This window comes from Carcharodon carcharias, chromosome 17 (genome assembly GCF_017639515.1).
Source record: "Carcharodon carcharias isolate sCarCar2 chromosome 17, sCarCar2.pri, whole genome shotgun sequence".
Taxonomy (NCBI): Eukaryota; Metazoa; Chordata; class Chondrichthyes; order Lamniformes; family Lamnidae; genus Carcharodon; species Carcharodon carcharias.
In genome coordinates, this window is record NC_054483.1 from 16,847,958 (window position 1) to 16,861,355 (window position 13,398).

Sequence of the window (13,398 nt, forward strand, 5' to 3'; positions counted from 1 at the left end):
AATAATCAAGTATTTTAACTCTGCCACAGGGTTCAGAAGTAAGCAGCTGGGCACTAGGATACTGGACAGAAGAAGGATATGACCTCAGTGACAACTTTCCAGACCTGACCTCAATGATCTGGGGTGCAAAAGGCCAAAGAGGAGGCATTCAAAGAGTCAACAATCACCACCTTCCGATACCAGAGGAATACCAATCAGAAGAAGGCGCGGTGAGCAAGCAGCAGTAACATGCCAACTGTGCAGAATGTTTGTTGCAAAAGGGTCTGTTTTGTCTGAATCCTATTTATTTAGTCGACAACTTGGATGAAAAAAATTGCAAGACATCTAAAATGGTCTGGGTGGGCTCAGAAAGCTATGATCTGGTCTGTTTGAGCTCGAGAGTGAAGGGAGACTCCAATACCAAAACAAATTACTGCAGGTGCTGTAAATCTGTTTAAATAAATAGAAAATGTCAAAGTATTCAGCAAGTCAGGCAGCATCCATGGGGAGAGAAACAGAGTTAATGTTTCACTTTCTGCCACCTGGCTTTCTGTTAGCATCCTATTTCATTCTCCAAGTTTCTCCGTCTCCATCTCATCTGTTCTGATGATGACACAGAATTGTCCTGACCAGTGTTTCTGATATGTCTTCCTTTCTCCTCAACCAAAAATGCTCTCGACTGTGTCCCATTTCCTATCCTTCTGGCTTCACCTCTGTCCTCCAACCCAGAACCTTAATAGTACTCCCCTTCCACAAGAATTGTCCTCACCTTCTAGCCACCAGCCTCAACGTCCAACATCCTCTGCTCTTTCCACTACCGGAGTATGACGGTACCACTAACACTTTCTCCCACCCCTTTCAGCATTCGGACTGAACATCAAGTTTAGCAATTTCAGATAACCACTGCTTCCACTTCTTTGAACAGCAGATCTGTTTTTTTCATTCATTCTTGGGACATGGGCATCACTGGCTAGGCCAGCATTTATTGCCCATACTAAATGCCCTTGAGAAGGTAGTGGTGGTGTTGCCACTCACAGCTCACAAGATTCAGATTTTGTTTTTTTAATTGTCCCATTACCACACCCTTTTGTCTTGCACAAATATCCCTTTTGAAAATACAAGGAGGGCATTCCAAGTCAGCAATTTGTCCAAAATGCAAGCATCTGCGATATCCTGTCCTCTTTGCAGCAGAATCTTCCAGGCACAGATTAGCCTTAGCAGTCACCCACTGGGACCCATCATATACTCCAGATGATGCACATGATCATCTTTGCCTCGAAGGATGAACAGGATGATCCTTTTGTCAATTAATCACACTTGCCTTCCACCCTATCACAAACCTTCCCTTTGTTTCACCTTCTCCTCTCCCATCTTTACTTGCCTCCCTACTTGCTTAAAATATTTCCAATCAGGAGCGGGCGCAGGCAGGCGCGGAGCCGATCGCCACCCGGGATCAGCTGCATGCCGCCATTTTATGTGGGCAGGCCAATTAAGGCCTGTCCAGTGTGACGCACGACCAGTAGCGCTTAGCACTACCGGTGCGGGCTGGGGGAGAAGGGAGAGTCAGGGCCCATGCTCAGTCGTGCGAGAGAGCACAGAAATCTCCCTGAGGCAGCTCCGTGCCTCAGGGAGATGAATTACATAAGAAAAGTTCAGAAATAATAAAGTTAAAAATTATTTAGATATGTCTCCTCATGTGACAGTTTCACATGAGCTGGGACATGTTTATAAATTGTGCAAAAGTTATTTATTTATTTAATAAAACCTTCAGGAAACCTCATCCCATCCGTGGATGAGTCTGAAAAATGTGAAGGCCACTTGGGGCCTTCACCTGCCGCCAACCTTAAGGTTGGACGGGCAGCATTGACAAGTACTTTATTTGGGCTTCTAATGGTCTTAATAGGCTGTTGACAGTTCGGCAAGTGCACAGCCGCTTCCAGTGTGGCCCGCTGAACGTAATATCTGAATGACGCACGCTGATGTTGGGATGCACGCCCGACATCACCGTGTGTCATTCTCATGTTAAAATTCTGGCCCTAGTGAAAGATCATCAACCTGAAACATCAACTGTGCAGATCTCTCTCTCTCTCCACACAGATGACCTGTTGAGTATTTCCAGCATTTTCTGTTTATATTTGAGGAAATCTCTGAGTAGATTCAGAGGGTGACTGGCCTCAAAGAATGCAGAATGTGCGCACAGGATGATTCATGGATTTACTGTGGGTAACCCACCAAAAGATAAGTAAACTGACGAAAGAGATGTTTAATTTCACACTGCTAAAACACATAGTTTGTGTACAAAAACAAAAATACCTGGAAAAACTCAGCAGGTCTGACAACATCTGCGGAGATGGATATAGTTTGACATTTCGAGTCCGTATGACCCTTCATCAGAACTAAGACATATAGAAATGAGATGAAATATAAGCTGGTAGAAGGGGGTGGGACAGGAGAGCTTGATAGAGGGCCAGTGATAGGTGGAGGCCAAGAAGAGACTGCCAAAGATGTCATAGACAAAAGGACAAAGGGGTGTTGATGGTGATGATATTATCTAAAAGATGTGCTAATGGGGATATTAAGGGAAGCAAGCTAGTGGCAGATGGCAGAGTGCAGGTGGGGTTGGGGGAAGGGAATGAAATGGGCTAAAAGGTGGAGATGAAACAATAGATCGAAATAAATTTAAAAATAGGAGGGAAAAGAAAAAAATATAGTGTAAAAAAAATTACAAATTATTGGAAAATGGTGGATCGGAAAGGGGGTGGGGATGGAGGAGTTTGTGTACAACCTTTTCACTCACAGACTTCTATTTTTTCAGGTTGCTGTAGAAACGCGTGCTATTATAACATGGTTAGAAAAAATCCCCTTTGTGCTCGGAGCTAATTTCCTTGGAGGTGAACAAGTGGTGACATTTCCATACAACATGGCCAGACCTCAGGAGGAAGAGGAAGTGATGATGCGAAGGCCACAGAGGGGGGAGGATTATGAGGAAGACGAAGGTGAACAGTCACGTTACATGGAAACACCAGATGACACAATATTCCAGTGGCTGGCTATCTCTTACGCTTCTGCGCATCTTACTATGACAGAAACATATCGAGGCAAATGTCACACTGACGATTTCACTAATGGTTTTGGAATCATCAATGGTGGCGCATGGCATCCATCTGTTGGTAGTAAGTATGAATTACAGCACCATGCACACACAAGAACATAATCCACAATGTCACAGGGATAGAGTTAAGGAATATAAGCACTAATGCAGTGTAAGCACTCCTCTGTTGACAGCAAATACTCCTTTCTAGAGAATGAAGAGAGAAATTCTATAATACATTTAATCCATGTAATTGATGCTATCAGCCAGAATAAAGAGGGAGACATTGCAAATATTATTTATTTCATGTAAATTAGGTTGGATTGACAGTGAAACAAGCACTTAGTCTTTTCAAAAATTCCTATTAGTTTCTTGCCAAAATGCTTGGGCTTTAATAACAACAGCCAATGCTCTCAAAGCATGACATAAAATAACTTCTAATCATATTCACATATTATCCCCCATGATAAGTTGAAAACCTTGGCCAGAATTACAGTGTTCCAGACAACCAAACAGATACAAAGCGTTAAATAAAAGATAGGAGAAAAGGTAACATCTACAAGGCACAAGTCAGGAGTATGATGGAATACTCCCCACTTGGCTGGATGAATGCAGCTCCCCCAACACTCAGAAGTTTGACACCATCCAGGACAAAGCAGCCTGTTTGATTGGCACCATATCCACAAAGAGTCACTCCCTCCACCGCCGACACAGAGTAACAGCAGTGTGTACTATCTACAAGGTGCACTCCAGGAATTCACCAAATCTCCTTAGACAACACCTTCCAAATCCACGACCACTGCTATCTAGAAGGACAAGGGCAGCAGATAAATAGGAACACCAACACCTGGGAGTTCCCCTCCAAGTCACTCACCATCCTGACTTGGAAATAAATCACAGTTTCTTCACTGTCACTGGGTCAAAATCCTCGAACTCCATCCCTAACAGGACGGTGGGTGTACTTACACCACATGGACTGCAGCGGTTCAAGAAGGCAACTCAACACCACCTTCTCATGGGCAACTAGGGATGTGCATTAAATGCTGACCCAGCTAGCAAAGCCCACATCCCATGAATGAATAAAAAAGATCCACCAGGACCTCTGCTTCTGGTTACACTGGGCCACCATCCAGCAATTGGAGAGCAAGTGGCATTAGCAGAGGCTATGAAGATGCCTTGATCCAGCTGCTCTTCTCTCTATTGCAGCACATGGCTGAGAGGGTAAAAAACATAAAACTATGACAAAAAATATAGGTGAAATTTTTCAAAAAAAATAATTTTAAAATGACATTTCTTAAAAGGGCGAACAATTTCAGCTTTTGGAATAGAATTTCCCAAATCTGTTTAAACAAATAATCCCAAACTAAACATATTTAATCTAGTTTCCAAACTTTATATTTAGGAAAAGCTAAGGAAGATTTCACAATGTATATTTCTTGGTACCTTATCATGTCACAATCCTGCTTTAACACATTCACTGAAATAGATGTTATAAACAGTAATTATCTTCAACATCAGTGTCCAGCAAATTTGGGATCAGCCTTTATTCCATATTCACAGTTTGTCACATGTGGTTCAATGGGTCAAACACTCACTACTAAATTACAAAGTTCTGAGTTCAAATCCCACTCCTAGGTTTAACTACCAAAACTCAAGCCTGTAGTACTGTAGGAAAAGTACACTGTCAGAGGAACTGTTTTTTTGGATGATATGTTAAACCAAGGCCTCATCTGCCTGCTTGGACAAATGTAAAGGATCCCGTTGCATGATTTTGAAGAACAGCAGGGAAGTTATTCCTTGTATTCTAACCAATATTTATCCCTCAAACAACATCCTAAAAAAAAATTATCATGTTGCAGTTCATGGGCATTTGCTGTGTGCAAATTGGCTGCTGCATTTCCTCCATTACATCGGTGACTATATTACATCCAGTGGTCATGAAAAGTCTTTCTATTTTTCGATAGAATCACGTATTTTCTGCTTAGTTAGTGGCAGGTGACAATAAGTGATCAGAGTTGTGCTCAGCTAGGTTACAGAAGCCGAGGGGCTGCGATCATCTTCCACAGAGCATGAGAGATTTGGTCCCATGCTGTAGGTTTGTTCACATTGCTGGAATAATGGTGTGCTCACCCTCTGCTGGCTAGAATGCTAAATAAAATAAATACAGAAACCACTTCTCAGCAGAACCACAGCACAAACTGGCAATCTCACTCAGAGGAGCTATCACACCCTGAATAAAGCACAACATTTCTCAGAGAATATTTAGGGTAAAAGTTATGAAAGGCCATTTAGAGTATCCGCTGCTCTTCAGAAAATTTACTAAGGAGGATTAAACTGAATTATAAAAAAGCTTGACGAGAACAACCTAGAAGTAAGGTGCTGTTTCAGGATTCAGCGATGAAAGTATCAATCATTTCATCTTATTGAAAGATATAAGATTGTCAGAGAGCTTGACAGGGTAGATGCTGAGAGAATGTTCTTTTTCCCTCAGAGGCTGGTTAATCTTTGGCATTCTCTCCCTCAGAGAGGAGTGGAGGCTGGGCCATAGAATATGTTCAGGGCTGAGTTAGATTATTGATCAAGGGAGTGAAGGATTAGTGGGGCAAGCAGGAAAGTGGAGTTAAGGCCACAATGAGATCCGCCATGATCTAATCGAATGGCGGAGTGCGTTCAAGGAGCTGAAATGCCTACTCTTGCTCCTATTTCTTATTCATTATTTCTCTCATCTTTACTCTATTCCATTTTAAAGTGTTGTAATAATAGGTGCCACAATGCCTGTAAAGATTTTGCTCTACTGATGATAGAGAAAATCTTGAAAGCTCTTTGAGGGAGGTGTGTTGCTTCAGTGAGAGTACTCTGTAGGCTCCTGATACGTGTCATCTTCTCCACAGCTATAAATGATTTCAGCTACCTGCACACCAACTGCTTCCAGCTCTCCATTTATGTCGGGTGTGACAAATTCCCTCATGAGAGTGAGTTGGCCAAGGAATGGCAGAACAACCAGGAGGCACTACTCTATTTTATGGAACAGGTATTGGACTACCACACATTGCACAAGTGCAATTTCTGACAAAAGTTAACCTTCAAGTCTAGAGTGAACTCACTTGGATGAGATAGCGGGCAAGAGGCAGCACCCGTGGAACTATGGAGAGGAAAGGGTGATAAAAGGTTTGGGTCACCCATTCAAAGAGAAAAACGGAGTAAGGTATTGTTTCCATTGGGAAAGAAGGTCAAGGGGAAAATTAATTAATAGTTTTTTAAATAATGAAAGAATCAATCATTCAGGCCAAATTAAGACAATGGGACCAACTGGAGGGTGCAATTATGAGGAAAATAACCCATAAGCTAAAAATGTACAAAGTAATTTCTTGTTTAGAATCATTAACTACTTGAGCGGTATTCTGTCATGTGCAATAGAACACAATTGGAACATTCAAAGGAGCTCAAGTTCTGGTTCAGAAGGGAATGAATTTACAGGCAAAATTTTAAATGGTCAGTTTTGGGCCTGAGGACACTGTATGGGTTGGTTATCTCATTAACAAGTTCTTGGATGCAGAATCTAAAAACCAGGAATGTTATTGCAAAGAATGTTGAATATAAGTTCCTTTAGCTCAGAATATTTTGTTTCAGATACATCGTGGAATCAAAGGATTTGTGCGAGATTTGGATGGAAATGCAATTGCAAATGCCACAGTGTCAGTTGAAGGAATAAACCATGACATGCTAACAGGTAATACAATCCCATTTTCAGAATTCCAACAGATGCAATTTATCTCCAGAAGTTAATTTTGTCAAGGGAAAGAGCAAGGCCCACTGTACAGGGCAGAGAAAGTTGGATCCTGCATTAGATTACAATATTTTTGCCTATGAGTCATAGATGCAGGAAGAGTCTCATCTTGTAAAGAGACAGTATTCAAGCCTTGAACAGACTGAAATTTTACAGTTGAATCCCTTAACCTCATTTCACCCATTGAAACTGTAATTTGCAGATTTTTAAACTCATTCTTGGCATTTATTGCCCATCACTAATTGTCCTTGAGAAAGTGGTGGTGACTCACCTTCTTGAACTTCTGCAGTCCATGTGATGAAGCACCTACTGTGGTGTATGGTAGGGAGCTCCAGGATTTTGCTCCAGCGGCAGTGAAACAATAGCAATATAGTTCCAAGTCAGGATGGCGCGTAATGTGAAGGGGAACTTGGTGGTGTTCCCATGTACCTGCTGTTCTTGTCTTTTAGATGGTAGAAGTCACAGGTTTTGTAAGTCTGTTGAAGGAACATTGCTGAGTTGCTGCGGTTCATTGTGTAAATGGTACACACTGCTGCCACTATCTGCTGGTGGTGGAGGGGTTGCCAATCAAGCTGGAGCTGCATTCATCCAAGCAAGTGGGGAGAATTCCATCACATTCTTGACTAGGGCTTTGTAGATGGTAGACAAGCTTTGGGGAGTCAGGAGTTGAGTTACTCGCTGCAGAATTCCCAGCCTCTTTTCTGTCCTTGTTGCCACTTTATTTACTTAGTAAATATTATGTCAAATTTTGGGGATAGGGGAAGGAAGACTCACAGGATTAGGGAGCTAGTCAAAATACTAAAGTTCTCAAGTATTTAGCGGCTGATCTTGATGAGTGTCTCACTCTTTTCATGTTTGATTATAGTGAGGAAGTTGATAAATACTTTAATAAAAGCAAAATAATAAACAGTTCCGAAGAAAGGTCATTGACCTGAACTGAACTGCTTCATCCTCCACAGATACCGCCTGACTGAATCCAGCAATTCCTGTGATTAATATTTTACTTATTTCTTCTTCTAGCAAATGATGGGGACTATTGGCGAATACTGAACCCTGGTGACTATCGAGTGACCGTGAAAGCACAGGGTTATGCGCCCAGTACACGAGTATGTCATGTGGGATATGAGAATGAGGCTACACAGTGCAATTTTAATTTGCGCAAATCCAATTGGCACAGAATTCAGCAAATCATGGAAGAATATGGTCGCAAGCCCATCAATGTGCTCCTGACACGAGGAAGGAGAGTAAAGAAGATCCGCAAGATTCGGGTGCGTGCAGGACAGCGGATGCACCGCCAAAACCAGACTCGGACTTCAGAATAGAGGACTCACTTACTTGTAGATTCATGGATTTAATTAGACGAATTTGGATAAATGTCTTTTCATTTAAAAGCTAAGATGTGTCACAGAAGGACTGTTAATTGTAAAAACCATGCTTGTCAAAATCAGTGTATGTAACAGTCATATCAATATTGTGAATTTCTGTCCAATCTTTCAGCTTCATTAAGGTTTGCATGGTGTCTGCGAATGGGTTTTTGCGTCTTAGGACAAACAGATTTCATTTTGGGAAGATACTAACTAATTAGCACTCATTTAATCCAACCTGCAAACATTAGCAGTCTTAGTCATCGCACAGAACCTAAACATAATGATGCTGATGCAATGTTTTCTGGTTTCATTGGAGAGGGGAATAGAAAAAGAATACATCTTAAGATACAGATCAACAGTGGTCCATCAAGATGAAAGAGTGTCGCCTGGGTCTCTAGACCCCGTTTTCTGTGCAATCCAGTTATTGCGGACATTGGAACCAAAGCATACATATGCAACCAACTACTTGGGCACAGGTACAGTGGAACCACAATCTGCACTGGCTTCCCTTATATATTAACAGATACTTCAAGTTGGGGCTCCAGAAAGATTATTCCACCAGAACAAGCAAGGCTATTTTCTGGAGAGCAAGCTCTAACCTGGTATAGATTTTAAAATAAATTTGCTTGATGAAAGGAATAAGGCTGTTCAGAGCAGAAATTTTAAAAATCATGCCCAATCCTTACACTATTTATCTAAATCCTGCACTATTTATCTGAAATCAATCATGGGCTCCACAATGTTTCAAAGCACCTGCTTCACATGGGAAGCCAGAGCTTAAAACCCATGGACCCAAATCACAACAAGGCTAATTGCTTTAGATTCCAGCTCAAGCCAAATGGTACATTTAAAGATTGCAATAGTCGCTGCATTGCTACGGCCTACAAAGCTGATTGCTGTCAATCAAACTAGGAATTTCTTAACCAGGTTTACAAACTATTGTCTCTCTAAATATACAGGTATTATCCCTACACTGACATATCTACAGAATGTATACCAGAGCTCAAGAGATACCTGTGGGCCACCGTTGAGCAGTCTAGCCCCTAGATGTACTCAGCACACTGGGGATATGCAGTAAATGAGATGCTTGATACGTGGACATCTAATCAAGAATAGAGTTCCTTCTAAAACACTAATCAGATTACAAAACAAAACTAGCCACAAGAAGCCTTACAGCAGCAAAAGCACATGGAAGCATTTCAGTTTGTTCTGGTGAAGAATTTAGAAGATGCTCATTCTCATCATCCTGTATTAGTATCCTGTCTTGGATATCAAACTCTCACAAATAGAGATTATACATGAACCCTGGCATGGATTACTAATCTATCTTTGCACCAGATGAACAGAAGAATTGTATATCCAACAATATTTTCAGTTTTCCAACATTGACAAGAGTTTTAAGGTTATGGTGAAACATACATACATTACAAAGTACCATTCAAGTTTGTGAGCCAGCTACGAATATGGACAGAGTGGAGAAAACTCCAGACTAATCTTCTGTGGGTGAAAATACAAATATCAGTTCAAGTCTGAATGTATACTGCGTGGACTCTGCTCTGTTCACTTCTTTAGCAATTTCAGCTTTGCATCACTCGCAATAGATTTTCAATACTGGTTATTGAAAAGCAGATGTTTGGAAGAGTGTGTATTGATTTGAGAGTGAAGTGCAGCTCCCCTCAACGATTAGTGGTGGGAGCTATAAAGCCAGGGACAGATAAGAGAGGGGTTAAACTTACTTTGTGGAATTTTTGGTAAAAAGCAAATTTACTTTGTGGGAGAGCTATGTAATATTGCATCCATACTTGTTTTCTCATGCAAATGTTATATAGTATAAAACATTTATTTTGAAAGAATTGGCAGTACAATTTTCTAAAGGGTTGTTATGCCCTTTCTGTGACTAGAGTTCCTTTATATCTTAAGATATATTCGCACAACTTATTTTTACAGAATAAAAAATAGCAAATAATGAAGTGCCATTTTTAATTGGAGTTTAATTTTGATGGCTGCAGCTTTTACACATCTCTAAATCAGAATGCTGTTCAAACAAGGGGCTGGACAGAACAATGAGTTAGGCACAAAAACAAAAATAGCTAGAAAAACTCAGCAGATCTGACAGCATCTGTGGAGAGGAAGACAGAGTTAACACTTTGAATCCGTATGACTCCATCAGAACGAAAAATAGAAACGAGGTGAAATAAAAGCTGTTTGGGGGGGACAGGTGGAGCTGGATAGGGGGCCAGTGACAGGTGGAGGCAAAGGAGAGTTTGCCAAAGATGTCAAAGACAAAATGACAAAGGGGTGTTGGCGGTGGTGATGTTAGCTAAAGGATGTGCTGATGGTGACATTAAGGGTAAAAAGCAGGATGAGCAAGTGACAGATGGCTCTAGTGGGGGTAGGGTGAGGGGAAGGGACCGAAATATGCTAAAAGGTGGAGATAAAACAATGGGTGGAAATCAATTTAAAAATAATAGAAATAGCTGGGAAAAGAAAAATATATTTAAAAAATATAATAATTATAGAAAAAAGGGGATGGGGATAGAGGAGAGAGTTCATGATCTGAAGTTGTTGAACTCAATGTTATGTCCAGAAGGCTGTAAAGTGCCTAATTGGAAGATGAGGTGATTTTCCTCCAGTTTGCATTGAGCTTCACTGAAACATTACAAAGACAGACATGTGGGCATGAGAGCAGGGTAGTGTGTTGAAATGGCAAGTGACAGGGAGGTCTGGGTCATGTTTGTGGGCAGACTTAAGGTGTTCCGCAAAGCGGTCACCCAGTCTGCGTTTGGTCTCTCCAATGTAGAGGAGACCGCATTGGGTGCAGCAAATGCAGTAGACTAAATTGAGGGAAGTGCAAGTGAAATGCTACTTCACTTGAAAGGAGTGTTTGGGCCCTTGGACGGTGAGGAGGGGGAAGTAAGGGGGCAGGGTGTTGTACCTTCTGCGGAGGCATGGGAAAGTGCAGTGGGAGGTGGTTGAGGTGTAGGGGGTGATGGAGGCGTGGACCAGGGTGTCCTGGAGGGAACAGTCTCCACGTAATGCTGATGGGGGCGGGGGGGCAGGGGAAGGGAAGATGTGTTTGGTGGTGGCACCATGCTGGAGTTGGTGGAAATGATGCTTTCAATGCGGAGGCTGGTGGGGTGATAAGTGAGGACAAGGAGGAACCTATCATGGTTCTGTGAGGGAGAGGAAGGTGTGAGGGCGAATGAGCGGGAGATGGGCTGGACACGGTTGAGGGCCCTATCAACCTCCGTGGGTGGAAAACCTCCGTTAAGGAAGAAGGAAGACATGTCAGAAGAACTGTTTTGGAAAGTGGCATCATTGGAACATATGTGACAGAGGTGAAGGAACTGAGAGAATGGGATAGAGTCCTTAAAGGAAGCGGGGTGTGAGGAGCTGTAGTCGAGGTAGCTGTGGGAGTCGGTAGGTTTGTAATGAACAGTGGTGAACAGTCTATCACCAGAAATTGAGACTGAGAGGTCAAGGAAGGGAAGTGTCAGCGATGGACCACGTGAAAGTGGTGGAGGGGCGGAAATTGTAAGCAAAATTAATAATTTTTCCAGGTCCAGATGAGAGCACGAAGCGGCACCGAAGCAGTCATTAATGTACCGGAAAACAAGTTGTGGGAGAGGGCCAGAGTAGGACTAGAACAAGGAATGTTCCATAAAGGCATAACTGGGGCCCATTCGGGTACCCATAGCCACACCTTTTATTTGGAGGAAGTGAGATGAGTTTAAGGAGAAATTGTTCAGTGTGAGAACAAGTTCAGCCAGATGGGGGAGAGTGGTGGTGGATGGGGATTGTTTGGGCCTCTGTTCGAGGAAGAAGCGGAGAGCCATCAGACCATCCAGGTGGGGGATGGAGGTATAGAGGGATCGGACGTCCATGGTGAAGAGGAAGCAGTTGGGGCCAGGGAACTGGAAATTGTTGATATGATGTAGGCCATCAGAGGAATCGCAGATGTAAGTGGGAAGAGACTGGACAAGAGAGAGAATGGAGTCAAGATAGCAAGAAATGAGTTTCGTAGGGCAGGACCAGACTGACACGATCAGTCTGCCAGGACAGTCCTGTTTGTGGATTTTGGGTAGGAGGTAGAAGCGGGCCATCTGAGTTTGGGAGACTATGTGGTTGGAAGCTGTGGAGGGATCTCCAGAGGAGATGAGGTCAGTAACAGTCCTGGAAACAATGGCTTGATGTTCAGTGGTGGGGTCATGGTCCAGGGGGAGGTAGGAGGAAGTGTCTGCAAGCTGGCGCTCAGCCTCTGCAACGTAGAGGTCAGTGCGCCAGACAACAGCACCACCCGTCAGCAGGTTTGATAAAGTGAGGGTCAGATCTGAGAGAACGGAGTACAACAAGTTCAGAAAGACACAGGTTAGAATGGGTGAGAGGGGCAGAGAAATTGAGACGACTGATGTCATGCCGACTGTTCTCAATGAAAAGATCAAGAGCAGCTAAGAATTCAGAGGGAGGGGTCCAGGTGGAGGGAGAATACTTGAGGCAGGTAAAAGGATCCATTGAACGGGGTGGGGAAGGACTCCTGCCCAAAGAAGTGAGCACATAGACGAAGGCAGCGGAAGAAGAGATCAGCATCATGCCGAGCCCAGAATTCATTGAGGTGAGGGCGTAAGGGTATGAAACTGAATTCTTTGCTGTGCAATGAATGTTCAGTATCAGAGACCAGAAGCTCAGGGGGTATGGTGAATACACGGCCGGGGCTGGGATTAGAAGATGGGATGGGGTCAGAGGGATAGGCAGGGGTGGAGGTCTTGGATGGGCGTTGGTGTTGATAAGTTGTTCCAGTTCCACCTGTCCCACCCCCCTTAAACAGCTTATATTTCACCTCATTTCTATTTCTCTTTAGTTCTGATGAAGAGTCATACGGACTCAAAATGTTAACTCTGTCTTCCTCTCCACAGATACTGTCAGACCTGCTGACTTTTTCCAGTTTTTGTTTTTGCTTCAGATTTCCAGCATCCACAGTACTTTGCTTTAATTTTAATGAGTTAGGCACCATCATTTCACTGAGATGAAAACAAGAAACTGCGGATGCTGGAAATCCAAAACAAAAACAGAATTACTTGGAAAAACTCAGCAGGTCTGGCAGCATCGGCGGAGAAGAGGTGTTGACGTTTCAAGTCCTCATGACCCTTCAACAGAACTAGGTGAATCCAAGGAAG

At 42.8% G+C, this 13,398-nt stretch overlaps 1 protein-coding gene across 1 annotated transcript in view; it reads left to right on the forward strand.

The window, feature by feature from the left end:
• Window positions 1–10,190, forward strand: part of aebp1b (AE binding protein 1b) — a 67,591-nt gene extending 57,401 nt beyond the window's left edge. The window contains exons 16-20 of the mRNA XM_041209461.1: window positions 30–209; window positions 2,795–3,152; window positions 5,962–6,101; window positions 6,701–6,800; window positions 7,878–10,190. Coding sequence (XP_041065395.1) covers window positions 30–209; window positions 2,795–3,152; window positions 5,962–6,101; window positions 6,701–6,800; window positions 7,878–8,179 — 1,080 coding nt within the window. The 3' untranslated portion in view covers window positions 8,180–10,190. The remainder of the gene's footprint in view (window positions 1–29; window positions 210–2,794; window positions 3,153–5,961; window positions 6,102–6,700; window positions 6,801–7,877) is intronic.
• Window positions 10,191–13,398: the final 3,208 nt, after the last annotated feature.